Below are 24,065 nucleotides of genomic sequence, written 5' to 3' on the forward strand. Positions count from 1 at the left end.
AAGTACAAACCAAACACAGCACACCAAGTCCCTTAGAGAGAGTAAATAATTTTATTAACATTCACAATTCTTCATCAGCCAAAATGCTAAATGACCCGATTAAAATCCTACGCACAAAACTGAATGACAAAAGTAAAAACAAATTCATCTTAATTGTGGAATTTTTAAAAAAGCTAAATCGTGCCAGCTGTAGCATGAAAGGGTTAATTATCTGAGTGTCAACCAGAACACCGACAAAAGCTAACACAAAAGTAAAAAGGCATTAACATGATTCCTACCTGTTGAGCTACATAAGTTAGTAGTGAGGTCCCTTTTTTTTTTTTTAACTTCTTATATTGTTTAAGGTGATGTGATCAAAAAGCTTGAATACTGAGCGGTTTGTAGGAGGCTCTAACGTGTTACTCTATCATCGGCCTGCAGTTATAAACCTGTCTGTAAACCTAGATATAGATACTGTATATATTTTTGTATTTTACACAGTAAAACCTTTTTAAAAAAAAGGGGGGGAGGGGGGGTTAAAAATACTGGTGATCAAAGCTCTGTAGCCAGCCAATATTACCCACAATGCACCAATTCACAGAAACCCAAAGAAATCTCCTGGGTGCATCATAGTACACAGTACATTACACTTCGCATTCACACTGACTTTGCCTCCCTCGCCACACTTCCCTGAGTCCCGTCAAAAGATTTCTGCATGAGATGATGTAACGTTACGAGAGGAGGGAGGATTTAACCAAAGACTCCTCGTGTCACCACATTCTTCACCTTCGTCCCCTTCTCTTAATGTTTGAGTCACTGAAAATAAGCAGAGTAGAGAAAATACGTCTTTTTCATCCGTCCTGATTTTACCAAACGTAGAGCAGAAATTGAGGATAAAAACAGAAACTTTATTCTCAAAAACACTGACATCACTGTTGACCTCTCGACAATACTGTAACTTCACATCGCATGGTCCCGGTGAGCGTAGCTTCCTTATTGGAAGAGGACAGTGATGTCACGTGGGTCACATGTAAGAGGGATTAAAACCGGAAGAGCAGCCGAACGTTTCACAGATGTCTCTCAATATGAGGCTGCTTAAAGTATTCACAGCGGGTGTGTCGTACCGTGTCGCGCTCCTGTGACATCGCTGCCCACCTCCTCCTCCTCCTTACATGACATGTGGCCAAATTATTCTGATACAAATAGAAAACTATAGTTAAGACAAGAATGCTATTTCCGATTGAGGCCATGCATGTAGAAATTAAGGTATTTCAAAAAGGCGTCAAAAATATTATTTAATCTAAATCTGCTTTAGTCCCAAACAGCTGCAACAACACCTTCGCTTCACTCTCGGTGATCATGTGTGAACGCAGGCTTAAAGCTCGACTACTCTCTTCTTGCATCTTCCTGCTCTACAGCATCCGTCATTATAAAATACCTTTACTTTGCCCAAAAGCCATACAAAAACATATTTAGCATCAATCTTTGCAATACAAAACACCTTCATTAACCCAGCGCTCTTTTTTTTTTTTTTTCTTCATTAATACGAAGAGCTTAGTAGACAGAGAGCTTGTTTAAACCTTTGTGATGATATTTCCTCACTGCACTTATTGGCACCTAAAAGGGGAAAGAATATAAATGCTACAAATCTCAATACTCAAATATTCAAAATACTTCATTTGCTAGTTTTGCTCTCTTCAACGCTACGATGCTCCCTTTTCCTTTCAGTCTCTGCTGGATATCCTCGGTTCATAAACAGGGCTGTGGTGTTGTGATATGTGCAGAACAATCCAACGCATCCACTAGTGTGTGCAAGGAATCTACAAGCGCATTTAGGCGACTGAGCACCGATTCCAGTTCCAACTGTGTGGAAACCTCAGACCGACCCTTAGCACGCCACAAAACCGTGGGTAGAAAAATAAAAAACAGAAACGTCACCGTTAATTCTCCTGTGTGGGATGTAACAGCCCTTTCCTCGTGAGCTGAGCCACAGTCATCACGCCTGACTGCCTCGACTGGCTGGAGAGAATAAACATCAAGTTGTCGGGGCGGGGGGTGGGGGTGGGGGGGGGGAAGGGCTCAGGAGGTGCAGTCACAGCAACACAGCCGTGACGGAAATTTCAGCCTTTTAGTTCTTGAAATCAGAATCGTCACCTCGAATGTCCGTCCAGCCGCCACGCTGTGCCGTGTGAGAGTTCAGTGTCTCCGTGTGGGAGGTGATGTCATGTTTCCAAAGTGGTTATAAAAGAAGAGGATTCAGTTCTTCCAAGCGGGAGGAGCCACAACCAGAGTCTTTAACGTTGTTTTTCTTTGTCCGTATGAAGACTTTCCTCCCAGTTTGTGCCAGGCTAACATGAGAGCGCAGAGTGCCCGCCGGGGGCTCGTCCAGTGGGCTGATGGGAGATGTTTGTGGTCCAGCACTGAAATCCGGTCCATCCAGACCACTTGAGCCCCTCCCTGTAAAACTTCAACAACAATCAGAGGACAACATGAGCGACAATCATCACCACTTTACATAAAGACACAGCTTGATTCAAAGCTAAAGGAGTCATTGGAGTTTTGGGGGCAATTAGTGATGATAACACTGACACCAAAATCTGATGTCTGTGGATTTAACTCTTTAGCATGCAGTATGACGCAGTGTGATGTCTGACAGAAGGCCACAGTACGTACTACTACTACTACTACTACTACTACTACTACTACTACTACTGAAAATTGTGTATTTCTTTAAAAACTTTTAGGATCTAAATTGGACACACTGGCAACCTCACACCACATCTGATTTCTATTACGGCTCCTCATACAACGACAGAACAAGAGTTTATTGGAATTCTTTGAGTTTAAAACAATTAGCGGATTAACTGATTACAGTAAAAACATAAAACATAACATAAAAGTACCTCTAAACATAAATATAAAAGCAACATAAAAGGCAACATAAAATTACTTCATAAAGTACAGCACACATGTTGTTTTCATCTTGCTGTTTGCTGCTGTTCTGTTTTCATGACTGTACTGTGAATATATTTGAGTTTTGGTTGTTGGTTGGACAAAATAATCAACTTGAAGATGTTATTTTGGGTTCTGGCAAATTGTGATGGACATTTTTCACCGTTTTCTGACATTTCTTGGACTAAAAAAAAGAAAATTGATTAATTAAAGATAACTAATATATTGATGATAATGACTAACCTATATAGCAAGTACAAAATTACTGAAAAATATGCATTATTAAATACATAAAATGTGACATTTTACAAATTAAAATTGTAAAGTAAATGCAGTACAGTGTGCTTTTTACAGTGTAGTATCTGTATTTTCAGATGTCACCTCCAGAGGGCAGCAGAGAGTTAAAAAGTGATGAAGAGATGTTGACAATTAGGTGGAGGAGGGAGATGATGTCAGCAACCATCACCTCCTGAGTTATGACTCCTGTGAGTGCACTGCGTATTACTGAACAGATGAGTGCGATAAGTGCAGAGAGGGTAAAAGATTCCACTATATACTCATCACTTCATACCCGGCACAGCTCCCCTGTTTCACTTAATCATAAATGCATCTTTGCTTTCAATATCAACATGCAGTAAATACAAATATATGTTACAACTATGACGATAACGTCCTGTATTTTGTCAAATCCAGCGTTGTATACCCCAAATTTGTATTTTCAGAGGTAACATGTTGGTAACAGCTGAATAAAAACTGATATTAGTATGGAGGCTGCTCCATTTTGGATTTGCCTGTTCTACTGCAGGGTTAGTCACGGCTACTAAAAACAAAAATTGAATAAGACAAGACATAAATATGAGGAATTTAATCTGGGCAAACTAGTAAAGTGAATAAAGCTGCACAAATGAGCCCTGGGCCAACTCCAAGTACAGTACAAAGAAACTCTGAGCTACAGTATGAAAAGCACACAGTCTTTTCAGTCTGCCTCACTGGAAATGATTTCTGCTCCACTGGCTTTTCAAAGACACGGAGTGGAGGGGAAAACAGAGTGCGGGGCTTGTTATTGGAATGCAGCGCTCAGACAGAACAAATCTTTGAAGTTTCCACACTCTGGACCAGCTCCATTAGAAACAGGTGTCTGTCTCTGTGTGAGGAGTTTGTCTACACGCTCGCTCTCATATACCCAGTGTTGTCTAAGCAAGTGTGAGCTCATGCATCTGCTCGTACGGGTGTGTTAAATGTGCATTAAAGTAACAGCATTATAGTGCACGTTTCTCACCTCTTCAATTGATGAGGATGCCAGTCGAGCGTCCCTCCTCCTCTTTGATGTTCTTCAGGTTATTCTCTGCCTCGTCCACAGTGCTGCACAGCAGATGCACAAAACACAAATTAATTATTGTCTTAGAATCCAGTTTAACAGTGTAAGCTGTGTGTAAATGTACATGTTAGTGTGTATGCCTACGTTAGGAAATCCCTGACGTCCTCCACGGTGAGTTCTCCGGTGGAGTCGAGGGTGAGGTCAGCGCAGCTGAGGGGGGAGTCCAGCGGGGTGTCCAGGATGGGAGACGAGAGGGTGCTCGCAGGCTCTTCCGTTTGTCCTGTGGGGGAGACGGCCAGACAGTCAGAGTCTGAAGGTTTCTGCTGTGTCTGCAGGCTGGTTGTACATCTGGGTGACTGATAGTTGTGTGTTGTTGGAGGACTCAAACTGGCCCAGAAAAGTTTCCCAGTAATGTCAGACTAAGTATAGTCTCACAGAGGTGCTAGCATTGTAAACTCTGCTGGACTAATATTACAAGTTTATTACTTTCCTCTCTTTTAGATGAATTGTTACTGAAATTCACATTTCTAGTATCCAATAGCATGCCTCCATTTTTGATCCAAAGTTACTCAAATCTTCTTCCTCATCTCTCCTCTTTCAGAATTGACAGTATCTCATGTTTTAAGAACACAAAATCTGCACCTATCTGGGCACGATTGGTTATGGATTCCTCTTCTGTAAAACTCAACAAGGTGTGGCAAATCAAAAGTGGATGAGCCAAAAAGCAAAGATTAACTATTTTCCAAGTCTGATAAATCTGCATTTTTGCCTGTAAACATAAACTTTGTGATGGTGTATTAATGCTTACAAGTTGTTAATGAACAAGCAAGCAGGTGATAGGCCCACTAGGATATAAACAAACCCTACTCTGGTCTCCACAACAACCTTCATTTCCTGCCAGTGAAGGAGGTGCTGGGCAGGAGAGGCAACTGGGGCATACTGAATGGTTACCATGGAGACCAGAGTGGAACCCCTGCAAGGGCTGCTCGGAGTTTAAGAGGTTCACAGAGAGAAGAGAGAGAATAAATAGTTGGAGAGAAATAGGAAGAGGAAAGAAAAGCAACAGGGAGAAGAGAGAAAGCTAGAGAGAGAAGTAAGGGTAAAAAGAAAACGTATGTGTGTGTGTGTGTGTGTGTGTGTGTGCGTGTGTGTGTGTGTGTTCAGACCTACCCTCAGCCTGACCCATCTGGTTCTTGTGGGTTCCGTTGGCCTGCGGCTGCGTCGTCGTGCCATCGCTGAGGAGACACATGAGCACACACCATTTACTTTGGCGATAGATGGAGTAATAATAAAGCAGTTACAGTAAAAGTATCATTTCTTTGGTTTCACATGCAGCTGAGTGCTTTGAGCTGGTGGTAACCCACTAGAAAGCATTACGAACAGAGGGCTTAGTGGTTCCCAATGTGGGGTCCAGGGACCACCAAGGGTCATTGACAGGTTTACAAGGGTCCACGGCAAATGTGGTTAATTTGACTAATTTTACTGCTCAGATTCAGATAATATGCAATTCAGTTAGTCATTACAAAATATCTTGGCGTCATGTTCATTTACATTGGAGGACACTGACGTGGAAACATTTGGGGGCCCTGTGGTGGGTAATAAATACATCACAGATGTAACCATGTGGATGAATTGAAGTTGTGAGTCCTAAAATAAGGTACACCGCTGCTATATGATTGTGTCGGTGTGTTTGTTTATGTTACCTGGCCGGTGTGGGCTCTAGCGGTCGGTCCAGCTGAACAGAGCAGAGCGGTTCAGTGAGGACTTTGGCAGACAAGGAGAATCTCTCGTACTCTGAAGGAGAGATCAGGTAGAACCCTGTGTAGAACAAGCAGACAACAATTAGACAGGTAGACTTGTCATTAACTGGGAACTATAAAAAAACTGTCCACATGATGTGTGTAGTTTATGCAGGGACGCTGTTTCTGGAAAGACCAGCTGTGGTTGACTCTTTTTTAAAAAAAATGTATTTTACACATTTCCATTCACATTCACAGTTCTGGGATGAAGGCAGAAGTCTCAACAGCAGATATCTCAGAGCCTTGGCAAATAAAACTTGCCTTATTTTAATCAATCATTACCGAGATTATTTCTTGTTATTTCACAGTGTTGAAATTTCATTATCAAAATGCTTTTTTTTCCACTTTCAGTGTCTGATTATTTTTCTGCACCTTCATTAAAAGTGTTTTCTCCTCACCTTGTCCATTCTTGGTGAAGACGCAGGATGCAATGCCGCTGATGTCTTCTTTACGGATGCAGTCGTAGCGCACCTGAAAACACACAAACAATATGTAAAATATCAGTGCATCATTAAAAAAAAACCCAGTGAAAGTGCTGTTGCAAGTGTTCTAATGTACCAATGAAACTGCACAATTACTTTAAATACTCCTAAAAAACACACAATTGTACAACCAAACTCTACCTGTGGTCTGAGGCCAGGTATGTTAAAGAGGTGCATGTCGCCCAGGTTGGTCAGACAGACCAGTGTGTGTTCGCTGTAGTCTTCCTGAGCTGTGGAGTTGAAGACCACCAGAGCAACCTTCCTCACCCGACAGCCTTCATGCGCCGTCAGCTTGAACTTGGTCTTAGCGCTCACTTTGGGAAGAGAGAACACCTAGAGAGAGAGAGCAGAGGAGGACAGCCACGGTTAAAAACTGTAACTGTATATTCTCACAGGCATTTCATGTCTATTACATCATAATACATCTTTTTCAACCGTTACCTTGAGCTGTTCCTCCGAGGCGATGAGCACAGAGTGAGCGTTGGTCATATCCGGCGCGATGGCGAGGTCCTGCGAGGCTTCGTACGGGTCCGGTAACGGTTTCCCCCGGCCGTCCAACACGCAGATCGACACCACGGGGGCCCTGTGCATCAGCTGGATCTCTTTACCCAACACCGCCTCCACGCATACACTGCTCTCTCCCGCACCGCCCCGTTCACACACACGCCCTGAGCCGACGCCGGGCACCTCCAGAGCGTAGGCGTACACGCTGCCAGAGTTGGTGCCCGCCCATAGTGTGGGGCCGTGGTGCGTACCTGGTAGATACAGAGATAAGTCATATATATGTCAATCCCAGGTGACAGTTTTGTTTGGGTTTTTTTTTTAAGTCCTTGAATTTATAAAAGGAAATTCCAAGTTTAGTTCATAATCTCAATGAGCAAGTTAACACACCGTCACGCAGAAAGGTGTCAGCGAAACAGAGACATCGGACCACTCCAGACAATGAGTCGTCTGCTGACCGGGGTTCAATCCTTCTCTGTACCGGAGCCACGTCTTCCTGCTCTGCTAGAGCAGCATTTGCCTCTTGGACCTGCACATAACACACAAACACAGTCACAAAATGCAGAAATGAAATCAACTGCTCTCAACTCTACTTGCTCCCAGAGATCGACGGACATTTACCTTGCTGGTGGGTGTGGTGATGGTGCGTTTCTTCCCAGACACTCTGCTCTTGCGGATGCGTCTGAAGCTCTGTCGTAAGGACTTTTTCAAGGATTTGACTCTGGACAGGGGACCCTCCATTGCCAAGGAGTCATTAGGGTGCAGGGTACACCTAGGGGAACAATTTGGTGAATTTCATAAATTTATCAGATAACCTTTTCCAGAAGGGAAAGAAAAAGGCAAGAGCGGGGTAGCAGAGACTGAGTATAAATCCTGAAACGTCCCTGCTTTGGCCCGTGAACACCCAAGAATGAAAATGAATATCCCAAGCTGTGGCTGTGTGCTCCTACCTGGCCAGCACAGCGTTTCGTCTGTGGTAGTCAAACAGGCCAAATCCATGACTGGTCCCAAAGGAGATCAGGTTCCACTCGGCATGCAGCGCCACCGCCGTAACAGAGGCAGGTGGCAGGCACTGCACCAGCACCAGTGGCTGAAAGCCCGGTGGGAAGGGGGCGGGTTTAAGGCGCGGCTCCAGCCTGTCATGGCCCTTCCAGGTGAAGCCCTCCCTGTCCTGCAGCAGGTCAACCACCGATACGTCCACCAAGTGGTCCGAACGCTCGTCGCTCAAACCCAGCACGATCACCTGGAGAGATGAAAGGTGGAAGGAAACGTACTGTAATGGCTCGTTCAGTACTCAGTTTATGGTGTTCCTGTGAAATGTCACACGACTAGAAACTGACCACCGAAAAGTTCAAATTACTGGCACATAAAACAGCTCACCTTCAACAAAAAGTGGAATGTTTTCAGTGCACTAAAAATGTCAGGCCACACTCCAGTGACAATACATAAAAAGGTGCATAAAAGTGCCATGCTCACTTAAAACGTCAGCTTTAAGGAGGATAACACGGTGGGAAAATCCTGTGTGCATTTTAACCCCACGACTCCTGAAGCTCTAATAGCAATAATCTTCATTATGTGGTTTGTTGTGCCAAACACTTTTTGTTGTGTCCAGTTTGTAAGGCTTTTAACTTTTAGTCCTGTTAAAAATCAACATAACTCTACTTAGCACAGGTGTACCTATCATGGCCGGGCAACTATTCAGTGTAAGAGCACTTGTGCGACTGCAGTCACACCAACCAAGTTGATCAACTGCCTTCCTCTCCTTCAAGGAAAATAAAATCATCATAAAACTATTTAACTTCCTAGTGAACATTAGCAAAGATTATAGTAAATAGATAATTTTAAAATAGAAATTCTGACTGTCTATTCTATATTTAATTGTAACTGTTTGACTAAAACTCTTAAAACTTGTTGGTTTTAATCCACACGTAAAAATGTAAAACATCTAAAAATATTAAGTCTTCAGAATAATAACTTCTAAAAGAACTTGTTGTATTGCGTCTTTTAGAAATGACCTGAGACAGTGTGTGACAGACATCAGTGTGTTTGTTTTCGTGTGTACTGTAAGAAGGTTTTTACCTGTCCAGCAGTCCCAGCCACCACCAGCTTGTTACTGTATTTGCACAGACTGATCTTCTGGATGCCCAGTCTGGGGTCATCACTATATGGGTCAAAACACCCCACCTAAACACACACAAACACACACACACACACACACACACACAATAATAAGATTAGTTACTACAGAAACCTGCATATAGTTTACTTTGCATTCATTTGGAACTAGTGGTTTATGCAAATCAACTTTGTTTTCCTTTCTTTCCGGTATCTGTTAACACTGTGGCTTTCTAGATCCATCACAGAAAAACAGATGATGCACTGACACCAAGACACTTCAGAGGAATGTTACTGCAGCTATGGCAGCATGCTGAATAAGCAAACAAATTCAAAAGGATGTTTCTCTTCTAAATTCTCCACTTCCAACATCACAGCTTCAAAATCTTGGATCTGAAATCGGTCACAAACAAATTCAGTTCAGGAAGACCGATGTCAAAATGCCCTCCTTAAGCTCTCCTCCTCCTCCTCTTCACTCTACGGCAGCCTCTTTACTCTTATTCTCCACCAAATGCCAGGACAATCCCCCCCCTCCTTCCCCCTCATCCACACTCAGCAAAACATGTGCATTAATCTGTCACACACACACACACAGTAGGAATTCCAATAGAATCCCCTCACATGGGAGTTGTGCCTTGGCAAAACAAGGAGTAGGAAAAGTTGGTCACTAATGCACACATACACAGAAAGAGTGGGCTGATGGGTCTGGTTTTCATTACAGAGGAGAAAAAAGGGAAAGGCTCTTCATCCCATATGAGGGCCACATTCCTGAACATGCAGCTCTGTTACCACAGGATACATGAGGAAAGGTTGGGGGGGCTGAGTGGGAGAGCGAAGAGGAAGAAAAGAAGAGTAAAAGGAATGGGAAAACAAGCCTAAGAGGTGCGTGTGTGAAATCAAAGAGCGATATTAGACACCAAATAAAACAGTTATGCGTCTTCCTTTCACTGTAATCTCTGCCTGTCTAGAGAAGAGATCCCAGATCATATGCGCTTGTCTTGGACGTCCGACCGAAACGACGAGAAACGACATCTCCAACTCAAATTCATTTAAATATTCATCGAGCTCTTCCATCTCCATTTCCTGTCAACATCTACCAAAAAACCGTCCTGCTCGGCCAGATTCCCCTCGACATGAAATTCTGCTTCCCGATGCTGAATCAGTTCATTTAAATGTAACGCTGTACAGAAAACAGGCCATTAAAACTGAATCAGACTGTGGTTCCTTCAGAGTCAAGTTTTAATAACAGGAACAATGGGGTGGGCCTGTCTGAAAACCAAACACATGAAAACAATCAGATGGGAAAATTAGGCCACAGATGTAGTGTTACAGGACTGACTGTGCGTGTGTCTAAAACACAGATTGTTTTTATTCCCACAGCCTGTAAAATAAGATCTTGAGAGGAAAGACTTTAACTCTCCTGTTCCTTTCACCTCCTTTCACGCACTCGAGCCTTCTCGCTTCTCACCTTCCTGAAGGGCGGCCATTCCTCCTCCTGCTGCATGTCGGGGTCGTCGCTAGGGTCCTGAGGGTCGTCGCTAGGGTCGCAGTCGGTGTGGAAGACGTTGGCTGTGCTGAGTTTGTATAGCGGTGTGAGAGCGACACCTGACGCATCCCAGAAACGCACAGTGCCATCCTCGTGTCTGTCAACACACAGATTTAAAGAAATATTGCGACAAAAATACAATCTGAATATTCAGTGTAATTTGGTGCGAATCAATCAAAATTGTGCACATCTGATCATGTGATTGGCTTGGTCAAAAATACTGTTTGAGGTTTATTGGACACAGTACATGTAGCCACATTTAATACAATCCAATACAATAACCTTGCAATACATTAAGTAAGGGATAATCAACGAATAGGTGTTTATTATTATTATACAGATTATACAGTTTTAGGGCACGATGTGGAGGCGAAGTGCCTTAAAACCATTTAATGCACACCTACAAGTTGATTATCCTGCTTATACCATGGTCATTTGCCAACAATATAAATGAAAAGCATTCGCAAATTTCTGGTTAAAGTTTTGCAATCAAAAGGTTAGGAAGCAACAGCTTGCCGTTGTCATGACAACTTGCCTCACTGTACTCGCTGTCAGCCTGAACCTTGGTGTCATTAAGCATAACAGCAGAGTATGTCTCCAAATCAGTGTTTCAAAGTCTCTCAGTATATTAACTGCCCATTTTGTTGCCTTTTTTGTATTAATCTCATCCTCCTCTTCCTCAATCATTTTAAGATCTTCAGGTGTCAGTTCCTTGTGCTGTTTTTTTTTTTTTTTACGCTTGGTTTCTTTCTTTTCTTCTCCATCTCTTTTTCCTCTGCTGCGTCCCCTTTACTCAAAACTTCATAACAAGTAAGCCTTGACAGCTGTGCTCTTTGATGTTGCTATGGTTACAGGTTGGGTAGCGGATGAATTTAAAGCGGTGATTAAAATTGAGCCGAACTACATGTGCATCAAACGGTTTTAATGCACACCTGCCGGCCAATCAGAAAAGAGTATTCACCCAGACCATGGTATAAATCTTTATGATACTCACTTTTGTTGAGAACGCAAAGTGGTGTTGATTCAACTCGACTTAATTTTGAGGATGTGATTTGGTGGTTTTGAATTATATTCCATGACACTGAAATGTGTTTCTGATATAGTCCAGCTGTGTTCTATTAGATTTAGCTAAGTGCACCTAATAGAATAGAAACTGTATTTTGGATTACAAGCCTTATTTCCATTAATAAAACCTAACAGCGATATCAAAATATGAATGTGAGAAGCTACAATAACAAAAGGTGTCCCATCCTTTTTTAGCACCTATCTAGCTAAACTGTGTTTATATGTTGTAGTTGTGTCTCATTGTGCTTCATGCCAACACTGGCTCTGCCAAACATCTGTAGTTGGCAAAAGTCTGTCGGTTGTCTCAGGATTTGTTTATTGCCAGAGTAAATCCTGACAAATACTGCTTTCAGCTTTTCAGGACATGTCACATGTTGATCACGTTTTATGCAGGATGTCCATGTGGTTCACATCAGAATTGTTTCTAATGCAGCATTTAATCACTTACACTTACTAGAGAGAATCAGATTTGTGCCAGATTATGTAATGAAGAAACTGTTGAAAACTGGATCCACCTGCAGGATGGACACGACCTGTGACTGTTAATGTGTGTTATACAGTGTGAGTGAGTGAGTGAGTGAGTGAGTGAGTGAGTGTGTGTGTATAGATACCCTGTCAATAGCAGCTCTTGTTGTTTGGGTGGTGGTGCCAGGTTTTTCCCTCCACATATGGGCCAACTCTACACAGATAGACAAAAATTAGAGAAAAGTTAGAACTTAAAAGGCTACAGGAGAAAAAAAATTCACATACTGAACTTTGACTGACTGACAACATATTTCCTGACGCTTTCTATTTTATCATGACCCCAGCTCAAAATGTACTAGCCCTGACACACAGGCATGCCCCACATGGATGAGCATGTGTAAACAGAAACTCTCTGGCCTCTGCAGCTCGGTGCTTTTGTTGGGTTTGCTCTGTTATAGTGACAGTCTCTCTGGTTCAGCCTCACACAGACAGACAGACGATTTACGAGCGTACCAGCTGTGAGTGTGAGTGTGTGTGTGGATGTTAGTCTAATGTGCAACTGATCAAATAGCTGATCTAAGCTACAAAGCCTTTGCAAAGCCTTTAACTGCCCACACCTGCTCTTAAAGTTAACACAATCACCAGCAGGCTGATGGTCAAACTTCCGCTGGTTTCCTCTCGGTTGTCCAGGTGCCAGCGTATGAGCTCAGATGAACTAGTACCATGAGCAATAACTGCAATATCCTTACTTGAATGAATCAATTTAAAACTATTTCAATAATGACCTATTGATACTGCTCTCCATTAGCAAACAGATGTAGCAACTGAGCCTTGATATGACACTCGGTAGAAAGCCAAAATAAAAAACTTGTATCTTGAATCTGTTAGCATGCAGGTGTGTATAGTAACTATATACACTGATTAGTGTTGATGGCTACATTTAAAGTACATGCATGAGTAGCCCTGGCCACTGGCCATACTCTGTTTAAGATATCCTCAGGTTAAGCTGCTTACATGCATCATGGATTTCCTGTAAGTGAATATTCCTGCAGCCATGAATAAACCAATGTACAGAATAATCCTGTCATCCTGTAGCATCCTGCCAACAGCTACAGCTACGTTCTTTGATTGACATCAAAGTTAACCATAGACTGCAAATGCACTGTGCTAACCATGCTAGCAGCTAGCATTAGACTCAGCTCCACCCTCTCATCCACATATGGTAACTTCTCATCACTTCTGGCTCCAAATATCCAAGACGGCGACGGTCAAAATGCCAAACTTGAGGCTTCGAAACATGAGACCACAAACCATTGGGTGACGTCACGGTGGCTACGTCCATTATTTTTACAGTCTATGATGTGATCTATCAAACTGAGCTCCACAGTGTGCTTCTCACCCCGTGTGTGTGTTGGCGGCCCTGCTGTGCTTTACCAGCGTTGACCAGCCTCTCCCAGAGTTTGGGTGGGACGCTGGAGATGTGGCAGGAGCAGGTGATGGCAGAGGAGTGGAGAGGAGCCAGGTAGGGAGTGGGCACAGAAGGCCACCCGGGGGTCTGGAGGTCGATAACGACCAGCTCCTCTTCTAGTAACACTACCAACGCCGACGGGTCGTCAAATTCTGTAAGAGAGGTAAGACAGAAAATAAAGCGCTGATGCTTCTGCAACATTTAGACTACACTTTATATACAACACGTTAGTTTAGTCGAGCTGAAAGAGATGCTGAAAGTAAATTCTTGAATCAAAGGGAGAGAAAACACTGTAAGGAATCAAAAGATACCAAAGCACAAGCCAACCAGTTACACATCTTTAATGCTGGCCAGCTCCTCACCTTTCTCTTGCTCTATGCTGTGGACAGTAAAGAAGTCGATGACTCGGGATGTGAAGTCGAGAGTGACGTGGTCTTTATCTTGTTGAATGGTCAGACAGTGGCGGTCACCGTAGCTGGCTCTGGGCATCCCTCCGCTGTATAACAGCACTGGTGAGCTGGAGTGAGGCACACACAGACATATGGAAAGTATTTTTAATCAGGTCAATTTTATCCGCCATCATATCCGTGTTTCAAAGGATAGAAAAGCAGAAAAAAAACATTCACACAAAATTCTATTAATTTGTCCACATATTCCTTTAATCTTTGTTTTATTTTCTTTGGAATTACTTCAGAAAAAAATCATTCTTTGGTTGACCTGGTAACAATCCCTACATATGTGAGACTGTCACAAATACTTGTGATATTGCTTTATTTTAAAAGGGCAAAAGCCAAACAGATTGGGAACCGCTGCTCTGGGGAAACACAGAGCAGGTGTTTCTAATATAATTAGGGCTCATTATTTTCTATTTTTTGATCGGGGAAGTATGTTTATTTTGGATTTTAAAGTTTATAAAAATACCACTTGCAACATTGTTGTTGTTGTTGTTAATTACTTTGAAAAACTGGGAGAAAATGCAAATGAGCTGTTTATTATGGGCCAATGTCTGCCATTTTTTTTACTGCTTCTTATTAGCACCTTGCTTACTGAAAACTCAAGCAAATAGTCTTCTTGGGGCAGGAGACAACTTTTTGAATAAAAGGGAACATAAAATCTAGGTGAAAATTCATTTAGAAAGCACAATCAAAGACTACAAAATAAGAAGAAAATAAAAAGAAGTCTCAGATCTAATTAGACAAAATAAAGAAGTAAAGATTTACTGGCACTGTGAAAGTCTGTGTGCATAAATCAAGTGCACTCAAATAGGAAAAATGTGTCCCAAAATAAGGGTGAGTCACTCACCCTGTCTCTGCTGTCCTCCACAGGATTTTGTTGATGGCTTTACAGGGAAATGGGCCTGCAATAGATGACAACCATCAACAGTGAAGTTAAAAAACGTGAACTATTCCACATTCCAGAGGAGGCAAAGAAAAAGAAAAAGAAGAGCTGAGAGAAAAAAAAAATCTAGAGCAAAAGGAGGTTAAATGCTTAAAACTTTCCCATACATATTCTGGATTATCATCACTGTCTAGACCGTCTCAGAGTCACTCCCACAAGGAAGCTGACCGGACAGATCCCCCTAACACTGACCCCAATTCTAACTGTAACCGCCAGTCTCTAATATGACTCACAAATATGTCACCAGTCACGCTTCATTCAGCCATAGTCTTCCAGATTAAATTAGATAGGATTAGGCCAGATGATGCCAGAATACAGTTTCATCACCAGACCTGGATGACAATACACTGCATGCCTCAAATATCTATTAGCTGTGAAACAGAAGTGTATGTGTGTGTGTGTGTGTGTTATGTATGCATTTCTCACCGTATGGGATGGTGGAGGACACTGGCTGGTGATTATAGGCGTTGCCGCTGGTAACAGCCCACACGGAGTAGCCACCATCACTATGGGAACTGACAAATAAGTTTCCAGAACGTTCCCACACCAGGCTCTCCAGCTGCTGCAGGGGGGGGTTCACATGTGCAAACACACATACACACACACACACACACCAGGTCACATAGCAATAGAATCACACATACTATATATATCTCGAATAATGACAACCTGTCGATTACTGAAGGAGTTTCCACTGAACTAATATCAGAGATCAGAGCATCTTTGAGCAGCTAGGACTTTACTTGCCGATGAGTCGATAACTTGGAAGACTGTTGGTAGCAGGCCATGCTAGCTTTAACACTTTTTAAATTATGCCACTTGTAATTTTATTATTACTTTTATCATTCCAATTAAAAAGTAAACCTTTTAGGAAGACGGCTACTGTATTTTTGTGAACACTGATGTGTCCAAAGCAACGTAACAATTACAAGAAATAACGTAACACGCTGCTAAAGACTTTTAAGTTCTTCATTGTTCCAGTCTGAAAGATTTATCATGGAAAATTGAAAACGTACATCGGTGTACACTAAACTTTATTCTATACACCAGGTACCTGCTTTCCCAGGAAGAGCTGATCGGCATGACGGGTACTCAGATCCCATAGGACCACCAGGCCTCGGCTGTAGCCAATCAGAATCTTCCCTGCATGCTGAGGATGTTCCTGAAGAGATTCCACCGGCCCTAAGGATTTCCCACATCTGTAGTCTTCTGGCAGGCTTGAAGAAACAAAACATTTCCCATCATCCTCCCACATCTGTCGCCTGTTTACCAGAAAGGATCTGCTTATCCAGCATGCTATAAATTACAAATGCCTACAGGTAAAACAGGTTGAAATAATTGTCGGTGAAGGGGCCTGCATCATTGATGGGTGATTAAGTAGTTCATCCTGCACTCTCACACATTCAGAGTAAAGACTAAAAAGGTGGATCCATAGTTAAAGTATGACATCACACTAGACAAAAAACCTGTTTACAGCATCAACTAGGAAGCTGTCAAAGTCATCAACCAGGAGTCAGTGGATGTCCGGAGAAAGATCAAGAAGGACGTTCAACACCAAAGAGGGACGGGTCACAATCTTCCCGCCATTTACAACCACCTGTTATCATGTGACCAAAGTTAAATCGTGGGTCACGTGATGACGACTGTTGTGTTCATTTTGTTCATTTAAATACATGTTATCAAGTTAGAAGTTAAATCAATCTTCAGACTTTCAAGACCATTTTGTTAGAGAGGAGGCCTGAATTCTGACTTCATGATGTAAGGTACAATTCGGATAAAGCAGGATGACACAAGGCATGGAGGAAAGATCTTTGGAAAATTCAGTGTTAAAATAAATGTATAACAGAATCGCCAAAGAGAGCAAAACTATCTGTATAAACTTTAATACTGCAGCGCAGACTGCTCGTCCAACAACAACAACAGTGAAATCGACATCGAGCTGGAGCTGAGCTTGTGAACTAGACATTCCTCTGAGGCAGCAGAGGAATGTAGAGCAGGACACACCCTCGAGATGTCAGAGGATTCCCTCAGCGAAGGACAGAGGGACAGAGAACAGAGAGGAGGAAACAATAGTGGTTGGAAAGCAGTGGAAGAGGACAGCAGAAATTAAATCTAACAAACAAACAAACAAACAAGAAAGCACTGCAGCTTTCTGGGCTCTTTGCGTCGGATGAGGCAGAACCATCGCAAAAGAGAGTCAGCCAGTGTCCCCCCACCCACCCCCACCCACACACACACACACACACACACACACACACACACACACACACACACACACACACACACACACACACACACACACACACACACACACACACACACACACACACACACACACACACACACACACACACACACACACAGTCACTTCGGACTGCTTTGGTAGGGTTCACTGAGGAAGATCCTCTCCGGAAGCACAGAGGCAGAAACATTCCCAACAAAGCATTCCATTGTCTCTGTCTCTCTGTTCACAAGTATTTTTAGGGAATCCAGCATCCTGCTACAGAGTCCCGGTGATGAGCCTCTGTGTGTGTGCGTGTGTGTGTGTGTGTGCGCACATTGGAGATTCAGCTGAAACACTTCCCCGACCGGAACACCGCATTTTGGCAGCCGGTACAAAGCCTCACTGTCTAAAACCTCCCTTCCTTTACTCACACCACACACACAAACACACACACACACACACACACACACACACACACACACACACAAAGCCTTATCAGGGCCCTCGTTAGGCCTCAGTTCTGCCCACTTCCCTAAACAAGCCTGGTTAATGAGGGGTTTGGTCAACCAGTAAGACAGTCAGTCATAGAGCATAAAAAGACACCCAACAGAAGCTCTGTGATACACTGCCAGTGCATCGACAAGGAATGCAGCAAGAAAAGTTGCCGCGTTCGAAATAAAGACTACTTTCTCATATATGCATAAAAAACAAAAACAAAACAATACTTCACGTTGCCAGTTTATCCTGAGGATCTGCGTTTATGCTGTGTGCGACACCACTGTCCCACAGTGTTTTATTCTTGTTCACTGCTGAACACTCACACATGGCTGTACACTGCTGGACGCCATACTGCATGAATGTTGAGGGGCTGGACAAAATAACAGAAACACCATACAATTTAAAAGCCCACTTAACGGATTTATACTTTATTCTACTGTATTGTTTTTTTTGTCCACCCCCCATTTTCCCACAACTTCTAGTCCAAAAAAACATCTGTTCACATTCTAATCCAATATTTAATGCAACAGTATCCCAAGACGGATGCCTCAACATCTCAATTATGTGCCAATCTTGGCCTTGAGTGCACCAATCCAACCAAAGACTCAAATATCTGCATCTGATTCATTGCTCCTCGCTCGCATCACATACTGTAAACTTGACATCTTGCAGAGTGTATTATTTTTCAGTTTTACATGATGTTTCTTGCTCCCTTTCCTCTACCCTCCCGACAGCGTACAAGAGATCTGAACGTTCTCATGGCCCCGTGAACAACATGACCCTGACCCGCCTGCTGCTGCTGCCGCTGCTGCTGCTAGGGTCAGGAGGGATATTTGTCTCTGCATGCGTGTGTGTGTGTGTGTCCGACCTGCTCAGCTGGAGCTGTGAGTCAAGGAAGTGTTTAGTGTGATTTCCAGAATCAGAGGTTTTCTTTCCCAGTCTGACTCAGAGAAACTCATGACAAATGAGCAGGCTGGATTGTTGCAGTTCTCAGTTTATGGGTCTTCCAAACAAAACAATCCATAGATTACAACTTATCCAGAATTCAGCCGCATGAATTATAACAAGACAAAAGATCAGACCACATAACTCCAGTTCTCCAAAACCTTCACTGGCTACCTGTTGTTTTCAGAATACATTTAAAATTCTACTTTTGCTTCACAAAGCACTTGCTGGTGTGGCGCCACAGTACATCTCAGACATGCTGTCAGTTTATAACCCCAGCAGATCTCTCCAGTCACAAGGTGGAAATCTCCATGTGCCTAGAGCGCTTTCAAAGTCTGGTGAGATGGCATTCAGTATTTATACACTTAAAGAATAGAACAGTTTGCCTGCTGAACTTAGACTTGCTCCAACACTGAGTTCTTTCAAAACCAAATTAAAGACCTTCCTATTCAGTCAAGCATTTTCTTAAATGAACACACAGTATTTATACAGTATGTTTGTTTGTATGTGTTTTTATGTGTATGTATGCATGGATGTGTCTGTTTATTTGCACATTATTGCTGTTTTATTCTTTTTTTGGTTTTTACGTAAAGCACTTTGAACTCATTTTGTATGAGATGGTTCTATACAAATAAAACTGAACCGAATTGAACTAAACAGAAGACAAACTCTGACACGGATGGAGAGGAGAGAATGAGGACAGTGAATGAGAATAATAGAATAATATGAATATATATGAATGTATAGGTGCAATATAAAGAAGAGCTAGAATATTAATCTTAATGTAATGCTTGATAAGAGTCACATGACACCAGGCTACAAAAATATATATCGATATAATATCTATCAATCCTTACTTGGCTTTACTTTTTATTTGTATATTTACTTAACCTGCAGTACAGAACTTTTACATATAAATGAACGTCCGTTACAATCAAGCTCTTGCTAAACAATTTCACTCAATGCTGATTAAGCTTATCACCGCCAGATAAATCTCTCTGTATTTCACAGTATATGGAGTTTTAAATCTGGTGTCAGGTTTGACATTCCCACACTGGCTGGATGTATGCGTACTGTCGATGTTCTATGAGCAGAGCATGTGCACTAGAAAGTTCTGCCAGGAGAGCTGGCTAACTTCCAGTTAGCTCTCTGCTAACTTGAATGGGGATAAAATAATTTAATCCTGTGGCTCTTCTAGACTTTCCAAATGTTATTGGACCAAATGGATCAAATTCTGATAGTGGAAGGAGTCATTTTGCAAGGGTTGTGTGACACTTAAAACAATTTATCCACCGTTTTACAGCTGCAACAGTAGTGACAAGTAGGCTACAGCAGAACCGTCTACGTAAGCTGCCAGAAGGGGGAGACAAAAGTCCCGCATTGCACTTGATTTTTATCCGTTTGTTGACCTTTGCATTCTCTGAAGTCATTTACATGACAGTCTCACCTCTGCGTGACCTGATCTTGGAGCAGCGTCTGGTTGTCCTTCAGCAAGAGGCAAGGCAGATCCAGGAAGTACACGCCCCCTCCCTCTGTTCCAATGCAGAGCAGGTCGCACGACCTCAACAAGAGGAGGACTGTCACCCGAGTGGCACTGGGAAGAAGAGGAGAGAGAAGATGAAGCGAGAGTCATGAATCACCGTGTTAAAATCCTGGGTAACTGCATATCTAAAACAGTATAAACAGGCTCTGTACCTGCAGCTCTCAATGCCAGGTCTTCCTGGGAGGCTGTAGCTGCCCACTTCCTGTAGAGAGATCACACCCTCTCTCTTAACACCTCCTACTTCCCTGGGGGCCGCAGCCACCAGCTCCCAAAGGTGAATCGTGTTGTCATCCAGCAGTGACAGCAGACGACCCTATCATGGAGCAAACAAGTCACACATCAGTCTGGCCACCATTATCTTTTTTTTTTTTTTTTTACATTCAGAAAATACTGGCACGGAGCTCACCTGTCCAGGCAGGAAGTGGATCTGTGTGACAGCAGTGGTGTCTTTGTGTAGTCCTGTGAACTCCACACCAGGCGCCCCATAGCTGTGAGGATGCCGTCAAGGAAATACACAACACAGCAAACCTTTCCGCAGCACAGCGTGACAAGTACCTGGGCAGAGTTATCCACTAAAGTTCATAGCCAGTGGAAACACCATATCCCAGTTTACACTGCTGGAGCAGCATGTACAAAGAGATTGAGTCAAATGTGAGAGTCAAACATAGTTGGAACTTCCAAATTATACAAGGTATTTTTGACATAAATTTGGAAGGTGTAGCCACTTTTATCCTGGTCGTCTTAGTAGTACAAAGAACTGTCATTTTTGAATGTGTGTCTTTTTAAATAAAGTATAATACATAAAGGAACAAGGCTGTGAATATGCAAAAACTGTCTAAGACATCTGATAGGTTACTTGCTGTAGAGCCGGGCAACACTCACAGAACGTAATATTGTATTATTCTTGACTCAAAATTGATAATGTAGTGTTATTTTGGGTAATAGTGCATTTTCAAAACAATTGATTGGGTTTCCAGACAAATAACATATAAAGCTTCAATTCAGATTTTAAGTAAAAAACAAGACATATCAATATGTGTGGAGAACACAACAATTAAAGAAAAATAATTTAATGAATTCTGTATTCTTAAAACTGAATAAGGCCTGAGAGTTTATCAGTCTGTGACGGCATGAAGAGTAGATGAAAGGAAAGGAAAGGAAAGGTAGATCTGCCAGCTCCGTTGTCATACTCTGTTTGTATCCAAACAGAGACACACTGCATTAGTCCACTTTTACCATTAATATCCTTATCTCTCTCTCTCTCTCTCCCTGTTAAATCTCTCTCATTGGAACTCTAATAACTGTAGCCCAGTATAGCACTACATGTCAAGCATGGTACTAACACTGCCAGGGGTAGACATGCAATCATGGTTTAAAAATACGTATTACCGGTACAGTAGGACAGTTTGGTGAAAAAGTGCCAACCAAACGGCGGACCTTGTTTCTGGCTGTGTGGAAGGTCGTGTTCTCCAAAGGAACAGATTACAGAAATCAAAAATAAATTAAACATCGTATCTGTCCATCTTCTCTGGGCAGTTTAGAGCCACCAGAACACAATCTGTACAGTTTTGACACATTATGTACACAGCATTAACACACACTGGTGACAGCTCAGCATCATCAGCCCAACACCACATTGACACACACGCCAGCAGGCAGACAGAAATATCTTAAGGCATCCCTTCCATCCTCAAAATGTTTTTTTTTTTTTTTAAATAGATTAAATGTGACAGGGAGGATAGAGCGTGACACTTAACACACTCAGAACTGTTAATTCTCAGCTGTAAACCAAAAGAAACACACCGGTTTGGTGCAATAATAGGGAAGAAATTAGAGTGCTATCAGAAAGCTCATAGCAATTACCAACACCAGATGACGCAGATGCTCAAAACCACCACTCTTATGTGTGTATATATGTGTGTGTGTGTGTGTGTGTGTGTGTGAGTGTGCGTGTAAGTAATAACAGCAATCTTTACAGAGTCCTCGCCTTTGTTAGTCCAGTAAATGAAGCTGAGCTGATAAAATAAAGGCTACACTTGAAGAACTGCGACGCCATGTATACAACTCAGCTAAATTGGGCTAAACTGTGAATTAGCACACACCCGCTAGGAGCAACACACACACACACACACACACACACACACACACACTTGTGAGCAATACTGACACACTTAAGCACACTGCTTACATAAGCCTGTAGGAATGTGGATTAAATATGCAGAAAAATAAGAGGAAATCTGGAGAGTTCTCATGTTTGTATACGACTGTGTAGAGTTGGTTTCTCTATTTCTACCACTATCTTTTTCATTATTATCTAGTTTTTCTCTTAAAAAGGAAAACAGTGTAACTAGATAATATATTATTATTCTCCTCTTTCCGTTCCCATTTATATCTTTAATTAACTGGCTTTTTCCTCTCCAGGAAGACTTGTCTCCAAATCAGTTTATCTTCATCTTTACTCTCCTTTTCTTTTCCTTTATCCCTTCGCTCTAAACCTTGTGAGGGAAATCAGTGACTTCATTCCCTCCACCCTCCTTCTACCTCCTCTCCACCCAGCTCTGATTCTCAAGCTCTGACAAACATACCTGCACTCCTCTCACCCCTTCATTCCTCCCTCCTTGCTTGCTCCCTCCCTACGCTGAATCCCTGGAGGCCCATCCGAGTGTTATACTAGCATTCCTCGGTGTTGTCACTTCCCGTCCCCAGGTTTTATTCCCCGCAATAACACATGCCTCAAACAGCTGGAGGTGTGAGACGAAAAGTCTGTGATGGGTCATGAACCAGATAAAAGGGGGGGGAGGTAGACACCAAGACAGGGAGCAGAAGTGAGAGAGTGACGAATGAAGCGAAAACACAATTTAATAAAAATGAGTTTTGCAGATTTCAACTCCCTTAATGTAACCAGAGGAAGAAAAAAAACTGAAGTGAGAGCAAGAAAAAAAAAAGTGTCAAACAGCTGTGTTACAAGGAGATGAGACGTGAAAAGTATGGTTGACAAACTGAGAGGAAATAACTACGCTGGAAAGAGACAGTGCAACATGAGGGAAAGTCATTTTTTCTGCTGCGTTTCAAAAGATAGAAGTGAGAAAAGTGACAGGAAAGTAAGTGTGAGGGAAAAATCAGAGATCCACAGCTGTGTGAAAAAAAAATATCAAAAGGCCTGAAGACAGATGGACAAGTGGTTTGTGCGTGACCGCAGCTCATTCATCACAAATCTATATAGCGTTTGCCCCAAATTTAAGCAGGCTGTGCAAAAAAAAAAAAAAAAAAAAAAAAAAAAAGAGTGCAAAGAAAGCTGTCAGTGCATGGAGAAAAATAAAACCACTAATGACTATTTAAGACTATGTCAGAACCTTGACACTTGGCTGGTCTGTAGTACCTCTGACAGCAACCAGGCCACTACCATCTCTAATTTCAAACTTTGCCATTCCACACAAACCCCAAATAATTATGCCAGACAGGCAGCAGAAAAGTTGTAAAGCAGGGCAGAGACCTTTAGTGCTATTAAGAGGCAGGACAAACAAATCCAGGGTGTGATGAGGACAACTGCAAAACCTCACCAACAGCTCAACTGTGGCACATTGTTCACACACACACTACACACACACACACACACACACACACACACACACGCTTCCTGGTCCTGGTGATGTCAGAAGACAGCTGGTAGAGGGATTCCCCGGTGATGATGTCAGCACCTCCTCACAAGGGACAGCTGTACAGTAGATGGAGTCCCCTTTTGCTTTAACCTCATTACAAGTTTGTGT

General features: G+C 42.5%; 1 protein-coding gene across 1 annotated transcript in view; it reads right to left on the minus strand.

Moving 5' to 3' along the window:
- Window positions 1-32: 32 nt before the first annotated feature.
- Window positions 33-24,065, minus strand: part of llgl1 (LLGL scribble cell polarity complex component 1) — a 36,141-nt gene continuing 12,108 nt past the window's right edge. The window contains exons 3-24 of the mRNA XM_044332090.1: window positions 20,705-20,786; window positions 20,451-20,611; window positions 20,203-20,349; window positions 16,143-16,305; window positions 15,515-15,650; window positions 14,993-15,047; window positions 14,053-14,207; window positions 13,622-13,842; window positions 12,369-12,436; window positions 10,615-10,789; window positions 9,111-9,215; window positions 7,982-8,274; window positions 7,653-7,803; window positions 7,422-7,560; window positions 6,972-7,285; window positions 6,672-6,863; window positions 6,447-6,519; window positions 5,953-6,067; window positions 5,420-5,484; window positions 4,394-4,529; window positions 4,211-4,293; window positions 33-2,444 (exon numbers count right to left, since the gene is read on the minus strand). Of these exons, the coding sequence (XP_044188025.1) occupies window positions 4,215-4,293; window positions 4,394-4,529; window positions 5,420-5,484; window positions 5,953-6,067; window positions 6,447-6,519; window positions 6,672-6,863; window positions 6,972-7,285; window positions 7,422-7,560; window positions 7,653-7,803; window positions 7,982-8,274; window positions 9,111-9,215; window positions 10,615-10,789; window positions 12,369-12,436; window positions 13,622-13,842; window positions 14,053-14,207; window positions 14,993-15,047; window positions 15,515-15,650; window positions 16,143-16,305; window positions 20,203-20,349; window positions 20,451-20,611; window positions 20,705-20,786 (3,025 nt within the window). The 3' untranslated portion in view covers window positions 33-2,444; window positions 4,211-4,214. The remainder of the gene's footprint in view (window positions 2,445-4,210; window positions 4,294-4,393; window positions 4,530-5,419; window positions 5,485-5,952; window positions 6,068-6,446; window positions 6,520-6,671; window positions 6,864-6,971; window positions 7,286-7,421; window positions 7,561-7,652; window positions 7,804-7,981; window positions 8,275-9,110; window positions 9,216-10,614; window positions 10,790-12,368; window positions 12,437-13,621; window positions 13,843-14,052; window positions 14,208-14,992; window positions 15,048-15,514; window positions 15,651-16,142; window positions 16,306-20,202; window positions 20,350-20,450; window positions 20,612-20,704; window positions 20,787-24,065) is intronic.

This window comes from Thunnus albacares, chromosome 17 (assembly GCF_914725855.1).
Source record: "Thunnus albacares chromosome 17, fThuAlb1.1, whole genome shotgun sequence".
NCBI lineage: Eukaryota > Metazoa > Chordata > Actinopteri > Scombriformes > Scombridae > Thunnus > Thunnus albacares.